The sequence below is a fragment of the Halichoerus grypus genome, chromosome 13, assembly GCF_964656455.1.
Source record: "Halichoerus grypus chromosome 13, mHalGry1.hap1.1, whole genome shotgun sequence".
NCBI lineage: Eukaryota > Metazoa > Chordata > Mammalia > Carnivora > Phocidae > Halichoerus > Halichoerus grypus.
Window position 1 is genome coordinate 19,594,278 of NC_135724.1, and position 26,223 is coordinate 19,620,500.

The 26,223-nt window shown below is 37.0% G+C and overlaps 1 protein-coding gene across 18 annotated transcripts in view; it reads left to right on the forward strand.

The window, feature by feature from the left end:
• Nucleotides 1-26,223, forward strand: part of TCF4 (transcription factor 4) — a 349,462-nt gene that overhangs the window by 197,477 nt on the left and 125,762 nt on the right. For 15 of the 18 annotated variants that reach the window (XM_078060267.1, XM_078060269.1, XM_078060268.1 and 12 more), the window contains 2 exons: nucleotides 24,315-24,444; nucleotides 24,928-24,977. In XM_078060267.1, the coding sequence (XP_077916393.1) occupies nucleotides 24,315-24,444; nucleotides 24,928-24,977 (180 nt within the window). The remainder of the gene's footprint in view (nucleotides 1-24,314; nucleotides 24,445-24,927; nucleotides 24,978-26,223) is intronic. The other 3 variants (XM_036080757.2, XM_036080736.2, XM_036080739.2) reach the window with 1 other exon arrangement.

Here is a 26,223-nt window from a genome sequence, read left to right on the forward strand (position 1 = left end):
TAGGTATTCTTTCTCTCTCCCTCTCTGTTTTATAAAAAAATTTCTAAAACCTAATTTTATGTCAAGAGAAAATAACATAACCTTAATAAAATGTTAGATGGTCTTCTTTCTAGTCTACAGAGTAAAAAAAAGAAATAAAATAATCTTTCTAGAGCTATAAAATAGCTCATGGTGGCTAGGATTTGGCCCTCTGCCCCCTGGACATAATATATCTTTTTTATAATATAATAGCAAGTTCAATACCATCTTTAATTGCCCTTGATTTCAAATGTTAGCAGCATTTATTGAATTATTTTTGTACATGTTCAGTGCTCCCAGTAAAATGCAGGTTTTCTCTTAGAAGGATGATAGATGTGGAGGATGCATCATCGGGTACCACTCATGAGATACCTGTAACATGATGGGTTTAAAGTCCTTCTTGAAATAACCGGGTTGGCGTGGTCAAAGGCTACAAGACTTCAGTAGCCTCTTTGACAATGTTATGGGATATACCCCAGAGGCTATTTGTATCAGTTAAATATAAGCATAACTATTTAATATATCATTTGTTTCCCCTTAGGCTTTCCCACTTATGACTCTGATTCATATTTTTTCCTGATAATAATAGGATAAAGTAAATCATTTTATTCTCTATTCCAAGAGAAATATGCCCATTAGGTAGAGGGAAAGTTTAGGGATTAGCCTCAAGAGTGGCTTGGTTTATAGTTCTCATATTGTGAGGTAAAGAGAGACTTGGGTGTGTGTGGGGGGGTCTGATAGTAATATGTTCAGAAATTGAAACAAGAGTTGCTATCTCTCCAGTTTTTTGCCATCTCTCCTCAAACAGAGAAGGTATTTTATCCTTTAGCTCCCACTGGGTACCACTTTTTACATTTTTTTAAACATTAAGCTTACCAAGTAGATCAGAGGCTCTGGATCAATCAGACCATGCTGGTGGACAATTGCTTCATTGAAAAATACAGATGGTAAGATGAGACTTGGGGGCTGGTGGGCAAGCAATGACTGTTGAAGTGTGAGGCTCTCAGTTTTACAGTTTACTGACTGTTTACTGACACTCAGAGTTTAGTGTCCCAGCTAGTTCTCAGGCTTGCTCTACCTTTCCTACTGAACCACATTAATGAAAGGGCAGAGGTAGCGAGTCCTTGCTAAAATTCTGACAGGAAAGTCAAACTCTTAAATGACTGTTTGAAACAGTGGTTTCCATAGCTTCTATTTAAAAAAAAAAAAAAGACTTGATGAACGTTTTGGTGGTGAAACCTCCATGCTATGATTCAGGTTAAATGTCAGGGGCACCCTGAGGGTCCCCAGGGTCATTTCCCCACAGGCATCTATGATGTGTCCCCGCAGGTTAACTGGACTGGCTGTGTAATAAGAATGGGTGGCATTGGGTGGCCAAAGTCAAGTGTGGGAAAGTGGGATGGGATGCGGCACGTGCAAGAAGGCACTTCAGCTCTGAAGAGCCACTAGGAAAGCCACAGTTTTGAGTGGAAGTTGAGAAATGTCACCTCTTCTTTGAATACTTAGGTTTGAGCAGGAGACAAAAGGGACTGGCTTTGTGTTGTGGAAAGAAGAGTTTTGTGAAAAGAAGTCAAAGTCTGGATTCTAGGCCCTTTTCTGACTTAACATTTTTAGTGTGGTTTGCAAGCATCCCCAACAGCCATACCTTCTTTTGGGCCTCAAAATGCACTGCAATAAAATTGCATAGCATTTTCTTTCCCCTATACTCATGCCTGCCAAAAATAGTATAAATTAATACATGAATACATCCTTAACAATTCAGACACTTAAGAATGTTAAGGAAAATACTAAAGGGACAACTGCATTGCATTTATAGATTAATTTGGAGAGAACTGCCTGCGTTACAACACAGAGACATGCTATTTAAGAAATTCTCTCTTCCCACCCCGTATTTACAAAGATGTACTTGTGGCTTCAGGAAAATTGTATACTTTCTAAAAACGTTCTTGTTAATTTTATTCTTAGGTTTTTTTTTTTTTTTTAAAGGGATTTTTTTTCCCATTACAATTTTTAATCGGGTAGCTGAAATATAAGAAAGTGGGGTTTTAAAAAATTTTTTATGTTGACCTATAGCCCATAACATTACAGAGCTTTCTTACTGACCTCTGGTTGGTTTTTTTGTTGTTGATTAAAATTTTCTAGTAAGAAAATCATAAGCAAATATTGACAATGTTGTCTCTTAGAGTGTCTTTCCAGTTTCTTTCCCTCATCCTCGTATACTGGCCAAGACTTGCAGTGAATTGTTACAAGAATAATGGGAATACAGATCAGCTCTCCCTTTTCTAACTTGAGCCCCAAATCTTGTAGTGTTTCATCATTAAATAAATAGGCTCCTAATCGATTAAGAAAACTTTCTTATGATCCATGACTTCTTAAGTTGAATATGTTGCATAGATGTATGTGTGTATACACACTAAAGCTGTATATATATGAATTTAAAACTTGAGGTTCTCCTAAAAAATTCCTGATAAACCCTGCTTGGCCATTTTATATAGAATTTTGTATTTTATATATTTGTGTAAATTACATACATTTCTATTGTATTTAAATTTTTTTATAAACTGGCAAAACAAGGTTTAATATAAAATGGAAAACAGGGTTTATCCTAGAAATTTTGCGGCTAAATTCAGTATGCCCCATGTTACTCTGGGATTTTGTTTCTTTGTTCTGCCTGGAGAGTGAGTAGCCTGTCATTTTCTTTTTTGTATTACTTTGCCTCGTTGACATCTCGCCTTTATGATGCTTATGTCAAATGCATCAGAAAATTTACCTACTTCTTGCTGTACCATAAAGTAGCTTATGTAAGACAAATTTTTGACATTTGTGAGAAAGTGCCTGGGGTGGTACTTTAGAAGTGGATTTTTATTAACTTTTCGATTTCAAATTCTCTTTGTGTCAATTGTGACAGTTAATATTGTCCTAGGAAACATCCATTTTTCCAGACTTTATAATGTATTGCATAAAATTATACATTCTGTTTGCATTAAAAAATTCTTTACCTATATCTAAGATTTTTATCCAGATCTAGTTTGTGATCTTGTTGACTTGCATTTTCTCTTTTTCTTTCTCTCTCTTTTTCCTTTTCTCAGACTTGCCAGAGGTTTTGTGCTTTCTTTGGTCTTTCAAAAGAATCTTCTTTTGGTTTTACTGATAACCTACATTTTGTTTTATTTTTATTTCATGATTTTTAAAAAAATGCTAATAATTCATGGCTTTTTTTTTTAGTGTGAACTTTTCCTAGTTTTTTTATAATGTACATTTTGTTCATTGAATTTTGTTTCTAACATTTTCTAATACACAATTTTAGACCATAATTTTTCATTTGATTACTGCTTTGGTGGCATCCCAAAGATGTCTGTATACACTGCTACCAGTCAATTTTTGTTTAAATGTCATTTTAAAATTCCTATTTATCCTATTTATCCTATTTGTCCCAAGAGTTATTTAAAACCCGGTTTTAAAATTTCCACTTTAATAAAATGTTTTTCATGGTGGTGGTGTTAAGTATTGTTTTGTTTTTAATTTTTTATTTTATTGCATTTTGGATGAGGAAGTGTCATGGATATTTCCTACTTTGGGGTGATTTCAGCGAGACTTTTTGTGTGGCTTTATCCACTATCGGTTTTTGAACATTCCATCTGCACTTGAAAAGAATGAATACTCTGCCTTCTGTATTTTAATATATTAAGTAGTGTCTTACTTATTTTCAGTCTACTTGCTTTAAATTTTTGAGATTTGTTCTGGTCTTCCACTTTGATTATGGATTTATCAGTTTCTCATGTATTCATTTTTAATATATACCTCCAAGGTATATCATAGACATTAAAGGTTCATGAATGTTTTATACTTTTGGTGGGCTAGAAGTTTCATCAATATGAAATATCTTTCTTTTTTCTTTTTATTAATTTTGAATTGGCTTTCAGCAGATAGTACTGTTGCTGTCCATGCTTTCTTTTGTAGATTTTTTCTTACGTATGTTTTGTATCTTTTCATTTTTCATAGTCTATGTCTGTTTTACTCTTGGTGGTTTGTTATACACAATGGGACAGCCTATAACTGTAACTTAATTAAGAAATATAATATCAAAATAAACACAACAAAATAAGGTTACATTTATAGTCATTAAAATACATTGAACTAATTCTTGCCATGTTAATTTTTATATTTCCCAAGTTTTCTTGTTTATTTTCCTTTCTCTCCTGGCTTGATCACATTGCTTTTGTTTTATCTCTTTGCTGCTTTTCCCCCCTAATGTTATGAGAATTATACATCAGAAATTTTCCTTGTAAAAATTACTCTTTCTTTTTTTTAATTACTCTTTCATTTTTAACTCACATATTTAAAATCATTTTTTTCTATTAAAATCTAGAATTCGTTAGTATCTATATATTTCCTGAACAAGATAAGAATGAATGTTAGCACTTTGTTCATTCCCCAGTTTCTACTTCCACTCATTTCCTTTACCTAACATGTTGAGATCAATATACTTCCTTCTAGACTTTTCTTCTTTTCTTGCATCAATTATCACAAAGGACTTCCTTGACACAACTTACTTTTTCTTAGAAACCGTGCCATTTCTGTTTTGCTTATTTTTGTCATTGTGTGGTTATACATCTTTATGTAATTCTTTGAGAAGTTTGGGGGTATAAATTTTCAGAATTGTTTATTTTTCTATATTGTCTTCATTTTGACCAGCTTTTTGAATGCAATTTGGCTAGATATGAAATTCAAGTTCTAAAGTCATGTGTTCCCTTTTTCCATCTCATTTTGGCCCTGGCTTATCTAGCAGCTCTAAGGACAGCACCCCACTCACTCACTGATTATTATATCAGACCCCCCCTCTCGCTCCATTTATGGATTGACCCCAGGTTTGGAGCACCCTGGACTTAGCTCTTGTTCCTTGCAGTCTTCTGGCTTGGCTTATGATTCATTCTTTTTCCATTACATAGCCAATCCAGCTACTTTTATGTTTCAAGAACCATTCAAAATTTTAGTGCATTGAATACACTCTCTTATTTTAAGCACTTATTAGTATTTATATCTCTTCTAAATCTACACATATTTATACACACACATGCACACACAAATGCACGATCATTTATGAGATGTGGGGTTGGAGAAAGAGTAGAAGCATGTGTTCAATCCATCATCACAAGCCAGCCTCGCTACATAGAACTTAAAAAAAATTTTTATTATGGTAAAAAATCCATATCGTAAAATTTACCATCTTAACCATTCCTAATTGTATCAATCAGTATTGTTAACATATATTCACATTGTTGGGTAACCAATCTCTGGAACGTTTTCATTTTGCAAAACTGAAACACTGCACCCATTAGACCAGCTCCTCGTTCTCCCCACTTCCCCAGCCCCTGGCAACCACCATTCAATTTGTCTGTATGAATTTGATTACTGTAGGTACCTCATATAAGTAGAATTATACTGTATTTGTCTTATCTCAGTGTAATGTCCTCAAGGTTCATCCATGGCGTAGCACGTGTCAGAATTTTGCTCATTTTTAAGGCTGAATAATATTCCATTGTATGTACGTGTTTATCTGTTCATCCATTGATGAACGCTCAGGCTGCTCCCACCTCTTGGCAATTGTGCTACTCTGCACAAAGATATGCCTGCCTAGAATTGCATGCATTCCAAGTGCTTTTACAGACAGTAAAGAAGGCGGCACTCATATCCTCCTTTTATGGATCAGAAAACTGAGCAGTTACTCATTTATTCCTTCACTGACATATCCATGATTAAATCCAGTTGTTAAGTATGTATTGACTATGTGCTGCATATGTAGGACTGTGTGTCAACAGCATAAAGACCTCGACTTCTAGGGCCTTACAGTTGAGAGTGGAGGCCAGGTGGGTCACCACATAGACTTGAAACCGTAAGTTCAGCCTAGGGTGATTTTTCTGCACCATGCATGCTTGAGACACGCGCTAGGTGCAGGAGAACATGAGGAGAGGCCTCTCGGTATCAGACTGACGATTGAGGAGAGACTTCCCAACTCAAGTGTTGTCATTCATTAAAATTCATGCTGTAACCCCGGGCCTGGCTTTACTGTGGTGCTATCACCATGTAATATGACACCAGCCTCTGGCTGGCACTTAAAAAAACAAGAATGAATGAAAAAAGGTTTCCTGACTGTCGCTGTGGTGCTCCTTTTACACTAATATATTCTCTCCGGGACTATGTATGACAAGTACTCTATGGGTCTCATTTCCTTACTCCTCCCAGCAAGTCCATGAAGTGGGCCAGTTATGTCCCTTCCGCAAATGAAGGAGCCACAGCTAGGGGAAGTTATGTATCTTGTCTGAGAAGACTTGAACCCTGGTCCCTCTAACTTCACCCTAAAGGCAAAGGCCCTTTGTGGTTCTTTGGCTGCTCTATCCAGATGATTTTGTTTTCATACTCTTTCCTGCCCTCTGAACATCTATTCTTACCGACGTAGGGTATCCAAAACTCCTGAAGGAAATAGAACTTTCTGCCCCCTGGCGGAGGTATAGGAAGCATGAAGCAGTCAAGGTGGAGGGTAAAGACAAAACCTCAGAAGTAAGACCATGGTGGCTGGTTACACATATGTGAATTAGACTGGACACTGCCTTTCTATGCAGCTTATTCATTTGAAATCTCATTACTCATTTGGGTTTGAATCAGGATAGGTTAATGTCACCTAAAATATTTCAATTCAATGCAGAGATTATAAGAAGAAAGGAAACATGTTTCCCAAACAAGTATAAAGCATATTACAGAACATATTCTCAAATTATTTGTAAAACAAAACACATTTTGCAATGTAGCCCTTCTATACTTCCATTCCTTATCTTCCCTCTTCTGTTCTATGTTCATTATTTCCCTACCTAGTAACTGGCCCTTGGTTACTATTCCCTTTGCTTGATTCACAGCTTTCTAGCTGATCTTTTCCTGCAAATTACTATATTTTATTCTTATCTAGCAAGATGATTTTATCCCTTTCTTCATACGTGGAGGCCTAATTAGATCTCTGAGCTCTGAGGTTTGCTGGACAGTTGTCATTCACACCACTTGCACATTCAGAGTGTCCTAAAAGCTGTGGGGAAATGACCTGCGCGGTGAGTGGCCCACTCTGAATTAGGAGGACTTCCTAAGGTGTCAGCTGAAGCTCTTTGCATTTTTGCTCAGTTGATTGAATTCTCCTCTTATAACCTGAAGTTGGGATTGGAGGTCAGAATGTGCTTGATCTGGGTACGCTGCTCCTTGACTGTTGGAGCACCCCAACCCTGAAGCCCCATTCTCAGGTCACAGGATGACTAGGATGGGACCTGACCTCAGTGTGGGAAGCAACAGCTTCCCTTTGATCCTTTGCAGGATGCATAAAAAAACTTTGATGTTCTGAAAGCTAAAAATGTACAGCTCTTTTCTCCTGCAGAACGACAGGTTGATGTTTGAGCAGTAGCCAAATAACCCAGTTTAGTGAATGGCTGAATTTTGACTTCTATAAACATTTAATAAATACATTTTTATTTATGTCAGCTAAAAAAATCCAGCTGCTGGTGTTTGCCCCCCACCCCATACTTTTCTTTTTACCTTAATGCCAAAATTAGAGTATTTAAATTTTTAAAATTTCATGTTGAGTGCCTTTGCAGGTGTGAGGGCAATATGGATTCACAGGGCGAGTTTATGAGGTTGGCTGTTTTGTGTGTTTGCTGGGAACGTGTATTTCTTTGTGAAGGCTGTGGCGTGCTGCCTGAATGTTCATGAAGCTCAGTCACCTGCCTCTGACTTGCAAAGGAACAGAGCATTGTGGCACAGGGGTAGAGGGGCAAGTTTATGAACTGGTCCTCAGATCGGGTGGGACTTCTAGTTCGTTTTCTGACCATCTACTTGACCTTTTAGTCTAGTGTCTTCAAAGACTTTGACTCTATGCCAGTTTTAAGAATGCTGTGACTCTTAGTCAAGGATAGAGGATAAATATTAGAGGAATCTGTAGCTTTTAACCCCACTTCTGGTGTTCAGAAGGCACTCTGAGTCTCAGTCTCCTTCCTTAAGTTTGAGAATATGTAGAATTTGTTTTATTGGCATGTTAAACTTTTGGAACTTTTTTATTGTGGACATTTTCAAATACACACAAAAAATAGAGGAAATTACAAAATGCTGTGCCGTGTATCCATCATCCAGTTTCAACAGATGTCATCATTTTCCTAATTTTTTTTATATAGCATCCCTTTTACTATATGTTTCTGAACTATTTTAAAGCAAATCCCGGATAGCATATTACTTCACCTATAAATATTTCAGGAGAATCTCCAACAAATAGACCCTCTCTTTTGCTTTTCATAGCCACAATGATGGTATTGCAGCTAGCAAAACTATCAATAATACTTTACTAGCATACTGAGATTTTCCCCAGTTGCCTTGCAAATGTCTTTTTACAGTTGGCATGTTTGAATCGGAATCTAAACAAACCAAACATGTTGTATTTGATTGTCATGTCTCTTTAAGTCTTTTAAAAATCTGTAAGTTTCCCCATTCTTGCCCTCTTTAATATTATACCCGGGTCATTTTTCCTGTAGAACATCCTCAATCTGGATTTGGTTAATTGCTTACTTGTGGTGTCATTCAACATGTTATTCTATTCTCCATATTTCCTGTAAACTGATAGTTGGATCTAAGGGTTTCATAAGATGTGGGTTCCATTTTTTTTCATGTATTATCTTATATACATCATTTTGCTTCACATCAAGAGACACATGATATCTGATCATTCTCTTTTTGTGATACTTAGATTCATCAGGGAGTTCATGCTCTGCCAGCCTACTTCTCCTCTCATGAAGTTGCCCCTCATCTCTCACCTGTTGGTTTAGGTACTATTGATGATTATTTCATTGGGGGTTACAAAATACTAAAGAAAAATTAATTTAATGAAGTTTCTTCTCCTTATTAAATCTCATCTGGACTGTAATCATTATAATTCATTCATTTTGCATATTTTTACAGCTTTTCATTGTATTTTCCTTTCTTTCTTTTGGCTGAACATACAGGTTGCCTTGTAAATGTAACTCAGTTCACTAGATGAGGCAAGTGTTTCTAGCCTACTCTACTGATTTGTTTATTTGTTCAGGCTTTCTTGCACATCCATAAACTTAATGTGTTGTTGTACTGTGATTTATCTCCAATGCTTAGAATGGTTCTTGGAACATGATAATGATGTTTACTGAAGGAATAACCTTGCGAGTTGTACATGTTCTCCAAAGACATACTTTGTACTCCTGGGTGCATTGGTGAAGGTACCACAAAACAATAGGAACATGAAATTTGACTGAACTGTGAAAAGTTCTTGATACATCATAATTTCCTCAACTCCTTTAGCCAGTATTAGCATTTCAGGCAAAGGAATAAAAGTGGCAAGAGTGTTGTCTATGTTGGCAAAAGGAGGGAAGATGGCAGATCGGTTTGTACGTGTTTGAATGGGGACAGTATACAAATATGTATATAGATAAATGTACGTAATTAAACACACACACGCACGGCTATTCTGTCCCTGACAATGTGGAGCACCTATTTCAGAGTAAAGATCATAGTGCATCCTGAAGGAAGTGGATCTTCGTCTCTACTACATGGATGAAACCTGAATAGTTGAACTACTATTTTGGATACATGAAACTTTTCTTCAAACAGCAGTGAAAATTAACCATCCAGGGATGCCTGGGTGGCTCAGTGGGTTAAGCGTCCACCTTCAGCTCAGGTCATGATCCCAGGGTCCTGGGATCGAGCCTCGTGTGGGGCTCCCTGCTCAGGGGGGAGTCTGCTTCTCCCTGTCCCTCTGCCTGCCACTCCCCCTGCTTTTGCCTTCTCTCTCTCTCTTTCTGACAAATAAATAAATAAAAATTTTAAAAAAGTAAGCAGCCAGTTACGTAGTATATAAATCAAAACAACCAAAAACGTTCATGGATATGATGAGCAGTTCTGAATAGGAGAATGTTCTCCAGGAGAAATAAAACTACTGTCTGGCAAACGACAGGGAAAGGTCTCCACTATGTCCCTGTGATTACTAGGAGATCTACTAGATATGAATAAACTTGGACATGTTCAAATACACTTGCTTAACTTGAGCAACCTAGGTGTGAATATTCTAAGGGAATTGAAAGCGAATTTTACTTTAAAAAGGTTTAGGTGTTGACAACGTCCCCAGAAGTAATTAAAATCTGACTCTTGTAGTAAATTTTCTTTCAAACCATGCCTTAAGCGCTTTATTGGTAAAGAACTTTTAGAGGCCACAGTCCCACAGTCAGAACCCTCAGAGCCATAGATGCTTCAGGATTCAGGCACTCTTTGCGTTTTAGGACGTTAGTACGGTGCCTGTGACATGTATTGTGTAGCTGTCTGTTCTGCAGCAAAGGACATGAGCAGTCACACCCAGTGGGATAAAAAAAAAAAAGATTCTAGATATCCTCACATCAGTTCAGGTTAAGTTTGTCCCAAAACTACAGAAGGTGTTCAGAGCTTTTGGGAAATCGGAATTGAGGGCAAGGGACTGTGGACCTGTCAATGGACAGAAAATAAATAAAAAAATGTCCATCTTTGCTGGAGGAACAAAAGCCAGATAACAAAGAAAGTGAGTGTCATTGTTAACGGATTTTAAGCTCTTCATATAAAGGACTTGCTTCTTTGAGCTCACCTAAGATTTAGAAGTATCAAACAAAGAAGTCCTATCTACATGGCCAAGTTTTTTTTTTTTTTCCTAAATAATTTTGGAAAGAACCTCTTTGCTAAGTCCAGCCCTCTTCTATATATTTTTGCAGTGAGTATTAGTGAATTATAAATAATGACACAATTGACATGTGGAAACTAAAAAGAAAATCAGTTTACCTCTCATACTGTAAAATATTGGCCAAGTGGTTTTGTCCCTTTTACGTGGCCATGGAAATAGGTTTGTTTCTAGTATTTTTCTATAGAAAGCTCTCAGATATCTGATTAAACCCCCGTGGCAGCTGTTGTCTGGGCAATGCATGCACAAATATCATCAGATTGTTCTTTATCTTGCTATAAACAAAGTTCAAGAAATATTTCTGAAATGAATATAATCTTCATTCTGCCCTTCCTACTATCTAAAATTATCTTGCAGAACTCTACTCTGTGAAGTTATTCAAGACTGTTACTTATAATAAATGTAAGCAATGGAATTTGCCAAAATAAGAAATATTCTAATAAAACATCATGATTTGACTAAGTAATTATGGAGGATTTGTTAGAGAATTGTTAAACCTGTGGATACTTTTTGGAATAATTGATCATACCCAGTGGGTGCCACATTTTTAAAACATGTTTTTTCTTTAAATGTAAATTTACCACATCATTTCATACTTATTCATTTATTTAACAAAACTACTGCTAGAATTTTCTAAATTTTCATAAACACAAAGTTGCCATGGACACCTTTGCACATATATTTTTATATACTTTTTCAATTTTATCCTTTGGGTAAAATTCTAAAATTGAAATTTCAAAGTCATGTGCTTTTAAAAGTTTGCTGTACATTTTAAATTGCCTTCCAGAGAGTTTTTACCAGTTTACATTCTTATTAGCTATATATGAAAGTGAACTTCCTCTCTGGCAGCTGAAAATTTGTCTTATTGTCACTTGCCAAATGTCTTTTCATATATTTATTGCCAAATTTCACATTTATTCTTTCTATAAAGGAATGGTTCATGATTTTTTATTGTAATCTAAAGAGCTTTTTATTTGTTGAGGGTATTTATCTTTCCTTTGAATTATTTATTGCAAAGATTTTTCTGAACTTTTTTTGTAGTTTGCATAATGTTTTTTTTTTTTTAAAGATTTTATATATTTATTCATGAGAGAGAGAGAGAGAGAGAGAGGGAGGCAGAGGGAGAAGCAGGCTCCCAAGGAGCAGGGAGCCCGATGCGGGACTCGATCCCAGGACCCTGGGATCATGACCTGAGCCGAAGGCAGATGCTTAACCGACTGAGCCACCCAGGTGCCCAGTTTGCATAATGTTTTAAAAAACAATTATGTAGTCATAGGTTTTAATATGTTCCTTTAATTTTTCTGCATCTAATGTCATAGACAAAGTCTTCTCTACTTTAAAATTAAAAAGAGTTTTTTTACTTATTTTCTTGGCTTTATGTTTTAACCATTTAAGTACATTTTGGTGTAAAGTCTGAAGCAAAGACTTAACTAAGTTTTTTTCTTCAAATGCTGAGCAAACTTTTGGTACTATTTATTGAATAATTTCTTGTTTCCTCATTGATTTTTAAATGACAGCTTTATCATAAATCTCTCTATACATCTTCCATTGCTATGTCTGTCCTTTCTGGCAGCAGTACTAAATTGTTTTAATTTACTTTGCTTAAAATATGTATATGTATATGTGTATGTATATGTATATTTATATGTATATGTATATGTAGTAGGTTTTCTCAACTTGTTTCTTTGTAAAAATTTTCTTAGCTATAATTATCATGCATTAGTTTTCCCGATAAAATTTAGAATCATTTCAGGATTCCATGTTCTTCCTCTCCCACCCATTTTTTTCTATTTGGCATTTTGTTTGGATTTGCATTAAAAGTCTAATTTACTTTTGAATCATCAGATTAATTTTATACAAGTACTTCTCTGCAAAATATTTGTGTGAAAAGATTAAAGTAATCGATTCCTTTAAAAATTGATATATGAGAGTATTTTGGTGTTTTGGAAGTGTTTGTGCTGCTGAATCTGAATCCTTTTATGATTTTTGTTAAGCTGTCTTGTGAACTAGTTCAGACAGTCAGTGTCATATGCTGAATATCTAAATATATTTATAATGAGGAATTTGAGAAAACATAATAAAATATATGCCTGTCCTACATCCTTGGAGAGAAAATAGAGTATAGATAGATATAAATACTCTACAATTACTTTCAGGAAAGTTAAAAATTGTGATCTTTTCATAGCTCTGTGAAGCCAGTTGGTTGCTTATTGTTAAAATATCATCTTTCCCATAAAGATCGAAGGCTGCTTATAAAATATGTGTGTGAAGGGGTGTCTGGGTGGCACAGTTGGTTTCGGCTCAGGTCACAATCACAGGGTCATAAGATGAACCCCTTTTTGGGCTCTACGCTGTGTGCAGAGTCTGTTTAAGACTCTCTCTCCCTCTCCGTCTGCCCTTCCCCGCCCCTCTCGAAAATAAAAATAAATAAATCCTTAAAAAAATAAAATATTTGTGTGAATATTGAGTAAACTGAAAGGTTGGACACTGGGTACTACCTATCCAATCTTTTGAAACTCCATTCAGAACTCACTCACTCATATGAAGATTTCGTAGAGTGAGTGAGTTCTGAACAGAGTTTCAAAAGATGGGCAGGTCACTGTGTATGTGGGGACGCTGTGCAGGTCAAGGCTTAAGCTCTGGAGTTACTGGCAGTGGCTTGAGGTGATGGGAGAGGAGGCAGTGGGAGGAGGCCCAGATGCCGTGTGTCTCTCAATGTACTTAAGCCAAGGGGAGGATATGGATGAGGAGGTTTTGCATCTCCAGTGCCTACAATGATGGCTAGTTTACAGTAGGTGCTCAATGCCCAGTTGGTGCCAAATGTGTGCAAGAGGAAGGAGAAGCCTGAGAGGTGGACTAGAGCCAAATTGGCTGTGAGGTAGGGGTGGGTGGGGGTGAGTATATTTGCAAGCTCTGAAGGTTGTTCTGCTGAGAGAACAGGGGCAGCTCGGGGCTTAAGAAGCCTAAATTCTGACAGCAGTATATGAACATTCTGGGTGGGACTGGGGTGACAGGCGGGGAGAATAATGGGTGAAGACAGCATCCAGGAAATTTCATGGCATTTCCACCATGGCAAAATAATTGAGTTTTGAACATGTGTCCTAAGAAACACTATGTCTTCATCTTAGAAAACGGGTCAGCAGACTATGGCCTGGAGCCAAATCTAGCTCACAGCCGTTCTTATAAATAAAGTTTTATTGGAACACAGCCTCACCTGTTCATTTACATACCATACATGCCTGATTAGCACCACCACCGCAGAGTTGAGTAGTTGAAACAGAGACCAGATGGCTGGCAAAGACTAAAATATTTACTGTCTGGCCCTTTAAGAAGATATTTAATGACCTCTGTCTTAGAAGGATGTTCTTAGTATTTAGTGGTGCCATTTTGGAAGTGGTAGCCAAGTCAGAAGAGTTCAGACAAACTGGTGCATGAATAGTCTAAGAATGTTTAGGCCATATCACTTCCTGTGAAGAAATATACCCCAAATTTTTTATCGTGTTGAAGCTCAGTTCCTAAGTCATTGCCTTGATTCTGTTATTTCTGTCTCCAGTCTACTATGGCCATTTCTGTGGCCAGAAGTCCACGAAACTGCATAGAGCACCTACTATCTTTTGAACCTGTCTGACCCAGCCAGTTATCCATGGTTAAGAAATTAGAATCCCACACAAACAATGAATCATGGAACACTATATCTAAAACTAACGATGTAATGTATGGGGATTAACATAACAATAAAAAAATTAAAAAAAAAAAAAAGAAATTAGAATCCCAGTGCTAAATATCACGTCAAGACTTCCAGCCTGTTTTATATACTATGCTCCCCAGGGTAACTGTCCTCTTCAGAACTCCCCACAGTCCTTCCCTCTGTTCCTTGCTATGTCTTCCATCCTCTTTCCTGCAGTGTCTTTTCTACTGGAGGTGTGTGATGTCACTGAATCTATTTGTCCCAGGTAGAGCCTGCATTACCCAAGCTGGATGAATGATAAAAATATTGGAAAACAACATATCCAGGGCAGTTCAGCCATTTTTCAGCCAAATGTCAACCATTGTGTGTGCGTTTAGACAAACATACAGCTAATTTCTTCACAGACTTTACAAATTCTGACTCTTCTAATTTATTTTAAAGGGCTGAGAGAATAATTAGGAAGTAGCAGAAGTTTTGTCGGAAAGGTGTGTCGAGTCTTTCACATATTCAGGATTAAATTTTAGGGTTTTTTTGTGAAGCATTCGGGAGGTGGTGTTTTAGAAAACCACTCCAGAGGCACAGGAGGAAAGCTAAGGGCAAGACTGAATATACAAGTGTAGGAGTTATATATCTGCTGGGATAGAGATGGGGACATTATCTTCATGACAGTAACCACTGTTATCATGTAGGCATAGTCAACAATCAATTTATGAATTAACTAATTAATGCAGTTGGCATTTATTGAAGATACACTATGACTAGACCTACTGTGCTAGATGCCAGGAATACAAAGATGATTGAGGCTCACTTTCTGCCCTGGAGGAACCCCCAGACTAGAAGGGATAAATCAGATGCATGAACACTTGCCATACAAGATGAGAAATGTTACAGCAGATGAATGTTTTCAGATGAGATAGAAGGAAAAGTCTAGAAGGAAGTGAACTGAAATGCGAGAAGGTTGGGGGCAAAAAGAAATAACAACAAAATAGGAAAGGAAAAAAAAAAAGAATTTGAACTTGATTGGAGAAGACACTTGACCACATTGTGGAAATCAAGATCTGACATGAACGGCAAGATGAAATAAGGGATGGGGATGAAGGAGTGCTCTGGTCGTGATGAGCACTGGGTAATGTATGGATGGGTTGGATCACTCTATTGTACACCTGAAACTAATATAACACTGTATGTCAGCTGCACTGGAATTAAAATAAAAACTTAAAAAATAAAGAGTAATATAAAATAATAATAAAAAAAAGAAAAATGAATGGCCAGGGGCTGCAGACAACAGAAACAAGGGCAGTGGAAGTTTCAGACTCAAGAACTGAGATTTCTGTTGTTCAAGAGGGTTTAGTGTTTTACAGTCTAACACTTCCTTGGCCTGTTACCAATGTGTGTAATATGCCTGTGTATTACTTATATCCAGTAATCTATCATGTTCCATTCTGACTTACGTAATGATGTTATATAATATATAGTATTAATTTATAGTAAGATATTTTATGTACACCGCATATATAACAATACTCCTTCTTGATGAACCAAGCCTGAGTAAGTGCTAGGAACTTTGCTGAGCACTTTATATTATTTAGGTTAGTTCTTACACTGGGTAGGAATAGTAATACCATTTCCCCCAGACAAGGAGCCTCAGGCCTGCGGAGGTTAGACAGACCGCCCAAGGTTATCCAGGAGATAAGTGGTACTCACAGGGCGCCTGGGTGGCTCAGTTGTTAAGCATCTGCCTTCAGCTCAGGTCATGATCCCAGGGTCCTGGGATCGAGCCCCGCATCGGGCTCCCTGCTCAGCGGGAAGCCTGCTTCTCCCTCTCCCACTCCCCCTGCTTGTGTTCCTGCTCTTGCTATGTTTCTCTCTGTCAAATAAATAAATAAAATCTTAAAAAAAAAAAAAAAGTGGTACTCACGTCCAGGCCTGTCCTCATCTACTGAGTTAGAGGCTCCTCTGGAGTAAATGTGAGAGATGAGCTTTTGTTGTTAGGATGAACTGAAGAAAAACAGATTGACTCCTCCTAACGGTCAGAGTGAGGGCAAGAAAACCCAAGTGCACAGAATAGAGGGAGGGAGCGTGTGGGATGGAGGACAAGCATGGGCTTTGAGTCAGACATAACTGGAGTTCTCGTCCTGGTTGTGTGGCTTGCCAGCTACGTGTGTGCCGTTGATCAGGCCACATGCCCACTCTGAATGTCCCCGTGGGTCCGGTGGCGGTCAGATCTTCGGCCTTTGTAGTATGGAAAGAACCTGCAGCCATGCTTGGCTCTTCACAGGCACTGAGCTGTGATAGCTGTAGCCTTATCACTGGTCTTATTTCAAGTTCCTTCTCCCCCTTCCTCCACTATTACTACTCTTATTATTATCAGCAGCAGCAGTAATTGGAAGAACTAATGGAATACATCTATGCTAGAAAAAAACTAAAAAAAAAAAAAAAACCCAACCCAACAGAATAGCTGTTTAAGTCCTCAATTTGATTAATAGCGATAGTTCTGTGTTCATTTCGATATTTAGTGAGCATTTGCCATGGCGGGTCTCTGTGCTGGGCACAATAGGGAGTTCAACTATGAATAAGCATTTTCCCTTTTAACTAGCAAATAAACTCATTTGGCCTTCCTGGCCACATATTCTTGATAAGCCATGTATTCAAGAGAGAGCTCTTTGGGAGCTAAACTGAATGCACATTGAAAGCCGACCCACTTCAAGGAGGAGGCCGTGCCCAGCTTTGGAAGGATAGTCAGAATGTAAAGAATTTCACGATGGTTTGAAGATTCCATCATACATTCACTGCTTCTCCAGATAACCTCAGTTTTCTCCTGTCATGTGGTAGGCTTGTCACCTTATGTACGAGTTCAGAAAGTTATCGGGATACCTTATTTTAGTAAATCTTATACGTTGGCCGTTAGACGTTAATTGAGAAGCTGTGAGAGGTGCTGGGTAAGCAGACGGAGATCCCAGATCCTGTCCTCCACGAGGACAGTCTCAACATAAAAATGTTTTTATAAATCCTTACTAGAGAGGAAAGCATTTACAACAAGCTTGAAATGGAACCTTCCCCATCCAATATGAAGAAGACTGACATGTGACATTTTGATACTGCTTTATTTTACTAAAATAGCAACCTGGCCAAATATACTTTTCAACATGTTTATTATAGCCACATGTTTATATTTATAGGAGAAGTGGTGCTAATTCCCTAGTATGTTAACAGGTCTTATTCAAATTGTTCTATTTTTACTTTGGAACAAAATTGCTAAAGAGAAACATTTTAAGGCAAGTAGTGATTATAGCACACTTATCAAATTATATATTAAATAAACTTCCTGAACTGAGAAGGAGCATAAACTGAAAAGAAGGTAGTTATCTTAAATTCTATATTGTTTATATAAGATTTCTTCAAATCCATTTTTATGGTAGCATCCTGATTGCTTTCCTATTTTCTTTTGGCTAAATATCTACCTTCTCACTAACAAATAAAAATCCTCTTTTTAATATGTAATAGATGACTTGGGATTCCAGGATGGATTTTCAGAAACCACTGAAAGACCTCCTCACTTTATTGTATACAATAAATGTTGTTTGTTGTTATTGTTTTTTTTTTTTTTTATTTGAGAGGTAGTCAAATAGGTGAATGCATATATCTTGCCAACCCTTGGGCAGTTATAATTTCCATATCAAAATGCATGAGTTTTTGCTTGACTATTACTCCGCTATACATTAAGTAATAGTTACCATGGCAACTTTGCATCACATTATAACATTTAAATATAAGGTGTTGTGTTTCTTTATAGGAAAAGACAATATACTTGAATTTTTAATGTTTGGTGAAATATAATCACTACAAAAATAAATCATTTTGTCCAAGGTCAATTGAATGCTTTGGAGGTTATACAAATTCCCAGCCAAAACTGTGACGTGCATTCATTTATTTTTTGTCATGTCATGGGGCAATACGGGTTTTTTTTTAAATAGTACTTGATAAATATCACATAAAATGCCTGTAGTTGGCCTTGCAAGGAGAAAAACAATATTGAACTTGTTTGAGCTATTTATCAGTGGCTAATGCAGTGGTAAGAATTTGAATTTATTTAACATCACATGATTAATAAAATTTTATCAAATACATGTCTTATTTTTAAATACCTAGTTGTACAATACGTAGTGTGACTAGTTTTGGTCTCACATATAGTGGAATTAACTGTAATATTTGCTCACGCTTGCAAAAACAAAATTAAATGAGCCATTGAAATAATCCTTGTGGCAGTTCCAGGAAAATGGCTACTAGCTGAAATTATCCAGATTGATTGTTGGCCAGTTTCTTTCTTCAATATGGATCAAAACTAGCCATCTCTTGTTGCCAGCGTAGCTCTAGGCCATGAGGCTATCATCACTGTTTATGTAGGCCCACAGATTTGGCTTTTTTTCAGTTTTTTATGTTGACTTTTCAAAATTATTATCTCAATGTATACTTTTTATCTCAAAGTAGAGTAGATGATCCCACTGCCAATGAATCATTCACAGCTTTTGGGAAATCTTTTGAGTAGTCATCAGTAGATTGGGACATGGGACTATGAATTGTAGGGACATAGGAAGGAGGGTAACTATGTGCTAGACATCAGCTCTGCTGGACATTTTACATATGTTGTTTCATCTGCTCCTGATAACCCTGTAGTAGGGCTTTCATTACTCCCTTTTTACAGAGGAGGAAAATAGGGTTTAGAGCAGTTGCATAACTAACCCTTAGTCAGGATGCCTATATGCCTCTGAGCTAGGGTTCAATGGGATCTGTCTGACCTCAAAGCCCTCTCTCTTTCCTCAAGAGGTTTGGATTCTACTTCTGACTTGTTACAATGTGCAGTACACACTCAGAGTAGAAATAAAAAGCACTGACCAAAAGTCCCTAAAGAAAATCTTTGCTAAATGATAATTTCGATAATTTACATTTCTCTGCAGCACGATGACAATCTGTTAAGTCCCTGATTATGAAAGTTATCCTTGCCATCTTATGTGAGTTTCCAGAGTTTTTTTTTTGTTGAAACCAAGCATAAGACAGAACTCAAAATAAACTATAGAGGTGCATTCCTAGACCTTCAGCTATTGGGAATAGAGACTGTCCAAAGACTGACCTTCAGTTTTGAGCTTTGAAGTTCAAAAGTGGACAGGTGGAAATATTGTGTTCTTCATTGCCCTTTGGTGTGAGATATATTCTGGGTTGCAGAGTAAGTGCCAACAGCAGCAAAATTATCGCCCCCTCCTGCTACTATAGTAAGTCAGCAATGGCCCTTCTGTGGTCAAAATGGCAAATTCAGCAGCAGCTATTCGACAGGGATTTGCAAAAACTTCCCCATGGCTGTTAGGAATCTTATTCAGCAGTGTCTTTGAAAACCCGATTCTGTGCAGAATTCACTATGTAGAAATGACCTCAATTGCGATTTTTTTTTAAAAAAAAAATGTGTTTTAAACAAATATAATTGGTAATTTTGCTCGATGTGTATTTTGCACTTAGTACTGCAAAGTCTATTAGGTACCCATACAAATATCCAGCATTCATAAGTTTTATAGTGGTTCAGAATTTTATTTCCATATTAACGTAAAGCCTTCCAAAATTCCTGGCTTTATGGAGTCAGTTCGCCATACAAAGCCACTATACATCACTTAGGTTTGTGATGAAAGAATAGAATTGCAGCTGTGTGAGTACTAGAATACCCAAACATGAATTAGACTCACAAGCATTTGGCAATAGTTCAGAAAAGGAGCTTAATCTGGTTTCATCTGAGACTGCTTTTCTCTGTTCTACAACATCCCCCCAAGATGTTGTGTCTGATATCGGATCACAACGTAATGGGAGTGACGCAAAATCAGAGAAAGCTCTAAGAAACCAGGGGCACATTTGCTTTTCCCCAGAGATGATTTTTTTCTCCTACTTCTTTTTCCACCCCCCGCTCTCTCTCCCAGATTCCAACTCTGAAATTCAAGGTCATTCACCTATTAGATGAATTAATTATAAGCCAAAAAGCAGCATTCATCGTATTCTGATCTCACTCATATCTATAATTAAGGGTAAATATAATCTTCCTTTTTAGAAATGTACCACCCACCCATTACATTTAAAGTGCTGACTGAAATGAAATAATAGTTCAGAGCAAGATGATTTTAGTTTAACAAGAAAAAAGTTGATAATTTAAGCTCGAAGCAGTGAGTTCTATTTTTGATTACCATTCAGTTATAAATCTAATTTGAGATATATGCTGCTTTTCTGTTACTCAAGTTTAATTCATGGTTTGCATTCTTGGTTGCATAAGCAAAGTTCAATGGTTGATCAAGGATGTTAAAATGCTCCCCCCCACCCAGAAGGAATTGGGGCAGTAGTTGAGAATGTGTTAGACTGAGACCCAGATCTGATGTAGAACAAACAAAAAAATTTAATGGAAATGGACCCTCACAGAGTGCTTCATTTGGCATTTGAGGGGCTCTGGTGGGACTTTCTGATGAAAGATTGGTTGTCGGGGGGGTGGGCCCGAAAATATTTAAACCCAGTTAACAAAGTCAGCAGATTCTATTTTTTTGGTTAGGGTATTTTAAGTCTTAAGATTGTTTGTCTTTGGAAGAAAATAAGGAGTGAAGAAGGGGAAGGGCTCATCTCATCACATTGCAGACAGTTACACAAAATGCTAAACTATGGGTTTAAGATTTACAGGTTAGCTGTGCGAGATGCCACATCTTGCTTCCAGTGTTTCCTGGCAGACTCAGGCAGCTCCGTACTGGGACCCAGCATAACCGCAGAGCATGAACTTGCACAATGCGGAAACCCTGAAACCTTTACAATCTTATTGAAGGCAAAGACGAATTGGCCCATTTTGAAAGTAGACTTTAGCTTCCAAACAACTTTTATTAAGCAAACATTTGTCTTTATATGTATACATAGATGTATATATATTCATGCAGGTGAATTCATATGTAAATGAATGCCTTATCCATTTTGTGCCATATTCAATTTACCTTAATAAATGGAATGCCATTAATTTTCTAAGTTCATAAACTCAGGTTTTTTTAGCCAGTGGAATTTTTTTTTTCCTCTTTCTCATTGCTAAGAGAGTTAAATGTGTGACGTGAAGGCCAAACAATAGTAAATGGTTATTGTTCATTTTACAAGTATACTCTCCAATAGGAACACATATATTTTTATCTTAATTTTCCCTAGGGGGGTGATTAGGGCCCCCTTAAGTATGAGGAAATGCTTATTTTTGTTGCTTTAGAAGAATGATTCTATTGTCTGAGAGAAAAAAGAAAAAGGAACAAACAGGTCTAAAAAGAAAGAAACAGGAATGTGCTTTGTGAAAAAGAGAAAAAAAAAAAAAGATCAACATGAGCCTCTACATGTGTGGAAGTGCTCTCTGGTCTTGGTCTTCTGTCACCATCCATACATAGTTCGTGTGGCTGCACATGCAAGGGTTGGGTGCATGATTTATTTACAACTGGCCCGTGAAATGATTTTCTTTTAAATTAACAACAGTAAGGTCAGCCACAGCCAGTGAGCGATCTTCTAGTTATCATTTTCCATTTTTCACAGCTCTGTTGTGAATGCTGCTAAAACACAGTAAAGCAAGCGTGTTTGTTTTTATGTTGACCTATTGAATGCATCTACTTTCTTGGGAGTGAGAACCTTTGCCACCAGGACCAACAAGAATTAAGCAATGGTTAAGCTCATTAAGGAGACAAGCGAGAATTTCAACATATCTGCTCAGTCTTGTTTGAATATTTTGTATTATTTGAGGAAAAGATAAGTGAAGAAAGAAGAGTAATGTCTGTCTAAAATACAAAGTTTTCAATAATGTCATCTTCAAACTCCTCTTCTCATGAAAGAGAGGCTTATTTGTAAATTTACCAGACTGTGAGGAGGTTGTGATTTAAATCATTCCACAGCTTTTTTGATGGAAATTTCAAAGAAAACTTGGGCTTAAACACAGATTTTGTTAATAAGGTTTACCAAGAGTGAAATTTCAGGCTGAGGTTCTAAAATTGTTGAATGCCACTTATAAAATGATAAATAATTTGATGGTGAGCTGTTGGATTCCTGATTTGTAGGAAACTATTACAAAGAGCTCTATATTTTAGTTTGTCATTGGGTAGCATTTGGATATCTTAAGTTCGGAATAGGCAGTAATTGAGCATGCGGATGTCAGATTTTTATCTGGTAAATAATCTGGCTTTATCTGGTATTGATGTGGCAAATATGAAGATACTCACAATGAGTTTTTGCTCAAAATGAGCCGCAAACCTAAAATCTCATCCCTTGAAGTTTTATTTTAAAGTAATGGTTGTTATGTATCCCTTGGAAAAGTCTGAAACTGGAATCAGTGAAGGCAAGCTTGTCAGTAGCTGATTAGTCCTTTATATATTACTCATCCAGCACTCACAAAAATCCCTTGGAATAGAGAGGTTCTCTTTATGATATTTAGCTATATGGCACTGGAAAGGGGAGGTTTGAATTTTTGATTTTCCAGCTTATGGGTCATATTTGACCAACTGCTTTCACTAGAAGACATGCCACTTTGTTGAGCTATTTAGGAATCAAAAAGACTGTCTTAATTTAAAACAAGGACTCTTTGTTTTAGTTGGTGACTGCCTCGTGAAATTTTTCAGTTCTCAGCGGGTTAACCAGGGAACAGGGGCAGAGTCATAATTGGCCTATTTAGAGTATTTTGCATGTGAATAGTGTGTTAGTGAAGCATCCCTAAGTCTGTTGTGAGTGACATGGTGATTAGAATTTAGATTAGGGAAAACACATTCTGTACTTTATCAAGGACAGTAATTAGTTCAGTCAGTAAAAGTTGATTACAAGTAACGATAAAGTTAGATTTTTTAGTACTTAATTTTAAAATTTCTTTATTAAACAGTAAATTTGTTCTTAATATAAATGGTAGTATCTACACTTGTTTTCTTGCATATCAGGCTAATTAAAAGAACAATGTGTTCAATGCAGAGTATAATCAGGCGATTTATATATTATGGGTAAGTTTTTATGTAGTTTTTAGAAAATGTAATATTATTATAGAATCTTTCGTGTGTCATCATTTTCGAAAGTTTAGTAATTTATCACACTGTGATAAGTTAATGATATTTGTGGAAGTTTTCTAGTGCTCAGGTAAATGTTTAATCTGTGGGGATGTGTTTTAGCTTCCAGTAGTCCTCAAGAGGGCCTTCTAATGTCCTTTAATTTGTTCCTGTTAGCTTAGAATGCCTCCTATTTCTATGATTTTGGAAGTTAGTGTGAGATTTGAATTTACTCCCGGTTCTGCTGGCATTTTCTCTTCTGTGGGTGCTGTGTAAATCCGTGGAGGATAATGCTGTGCCGATGGAGAGAGGCAGAGTCCTCAGTTGAGTGGAGCATTCTGCACTCACCCCCAGTGGGAGCAGCCAGGGCAAGTTTTGTGTGCATCCGAAAAATCAGATTCTCCCTGGGTTCTTGTGAAGGAAGCGCATGAATAGTTCCCAGATAGGAGCCTAAGTGTAGATTAAAGAAAAAACAAAACAAAACAAAACAAAACACGAGTCTTACATAAATGCCGTCTTCTTAAAAAATTAAAATGTGAGTTGTCTTAAGATGAAAATACTGTTTAAAGAGAATCACCTTCTACCTCCCTCTCAAAAGCAAAGAATTAAAAAAAAAAATCACAGACTTTGGGCTAGCTTCTTAGACTGCTTTTCTTTTTGTTCGGTTGTGTTGTAATTGTTACAGCTTAGCAGATGCTGTTTTGTTTATTGCGTTGGTTTAAGTACTAACAATCAGTTGGGGGGTGGTGAATGTGAAAAACTAACCTTGTATGTTTGTTTTCCCTTTTTAACCTTTTAGCAGAGTCTCCTTGGAGGTGACATGGATATGGGCACCCCAGGAACCCTGTCGCCCACCAAACCTGGCTCCCAGTATTATCAGTATTCTAGCAATAACCCCCGAAGGAGGCCTCTTCACGGTGGTGCCATGGGTAAGGTATTCCTCCGTTTGAATGCCTGAGTGATTATTAGTAGTCTTTTTCTTTCTTCCTCTCTCTTTTAATACCACCCTTCTCACCCTACCCTCACCCCACCCTCCAAAACCATAAAATTTTCCTCAAATGTCAGGCTCGTGACCACCCCTCCCCAGTAGTACATTGGATGGGTATGTTAACAACTTCTAGTAGCTAGAGAACTATTTTGGTGTATGCTTATTTCTTGTTTTCTCTTGGCTGCCCATATAAGGCAACTTAAAAAAAAAAAAATCAAAGCTTAAAAAAAGTTAAATATCTTGATTTTTATGAAAAAGGCAGAATTTGATGTCTGCCAGGATAAAATACGATAGCGGTACTGACATTTTGCTAAGGTAACGACTTAAGAAAATCTGGTCTAATCTAAATGGCTTCGTGGTGTAATCTGTTTTAGTTAGGAAAATGGGCGTGCGGGGACCTCACCGCCTCTTCCTTTTCTTTCAGAGGTGCAGACAAAGAAAGTTCGAAAAGTTCCTCCAGGTTTGCCATCCTCAGTAAGTACTGCTTGTTTCTGCTTTTGTATAGTGTTTATTTTGTTCTGTTTCGCATTGATGTGAGGGAGAGGGGAGTAACGAGGTGCCATGAGCCAGAGCAGCACGTTTATCTAGAATGTGGATGAGGTAGGAATGACCTGCACTTCCAGCCACCTGACCCACGTTGGAGTGATTAATTGCATATCCTGGAAGACTGGGTGGTTGTGTTGATACTCAGCAGGTTAAGCTCTGAAGAGAGCCTTGAAAAGGTGCCTGAAGTTCGAGGAGTTTTTACCTGTACAGAGAATGAGTATTAGTTTCATCTGTTGGTTAAATTCTTTGTCGGTATTATGATGATTTATGGATTTGCATGCGAAAGGAGATTTGTGGAGAGGATTTAGGAAAAATTTACATGGGTTTCAGCCCAGAGTGCAGAGAGAATGTCTCTATTTTCTAGAGAGGTGACTGAATAAAAGCTTCAAGGTATCCGCATCAGTAGCCATTTGTGTCTGGAATACCAGGTGACAACCAGAAGGAACAGCTGTAACCAAGAGCATTCTGGGTCCTCTTAATACCTGGAGCTGTACTCAGGCGCTGCTGAGGTCCCTCCAGTCTCCAACGCAGCAAAAGGTGGCTGTGATCACAACTAAATAAGATATCTTTATTTTCAATTCTTACATGTATTTTCCAATCTGAGTTCCTAAGATGGTTTTATTTAATCTTGTTTAGAACAGTCTTTTCCTAACGATTTCCTCCTTACGTAGAATAAAAATATGAGTTCCTCTCTTCCTTTTTTCCCTTCTTCCTTCCTTCCTGTGAGGTAGATACAGGTATAGATACACAGTTTTGATTTAATTTAATTTAATTCTGTGTTCTGTAGGGCACTAGTATTCTTTGAAAAGAATGCTAATGAGCCCTATTGTTAAGTTCTTCTTCTCTAAAATAAAATGATATTTGGGTTTCTGAAAATATATTACCAATCAATGCTCACATATTAGTTTTACTTCATTTTTAATGAATTAGGAGAATAATAGGTTTTGCAAATGTGCTAAGATTAGATTAACCCAAACACCTGTGTATTTGACTTGATTTTTTTAGTTCAGCTCATCCAAAAAATTATTAAGTGAATATATCAGAGTGAGTCTTTATCAGGAAAGAAACACAGATTTTGTATGCTGATTATCATAGACTTGGTAATGTTGAAGAAGCATCACAAAATTATCCATAAATATAGAAAAATATTGTGTAAATAAAACTGCCAATGGCG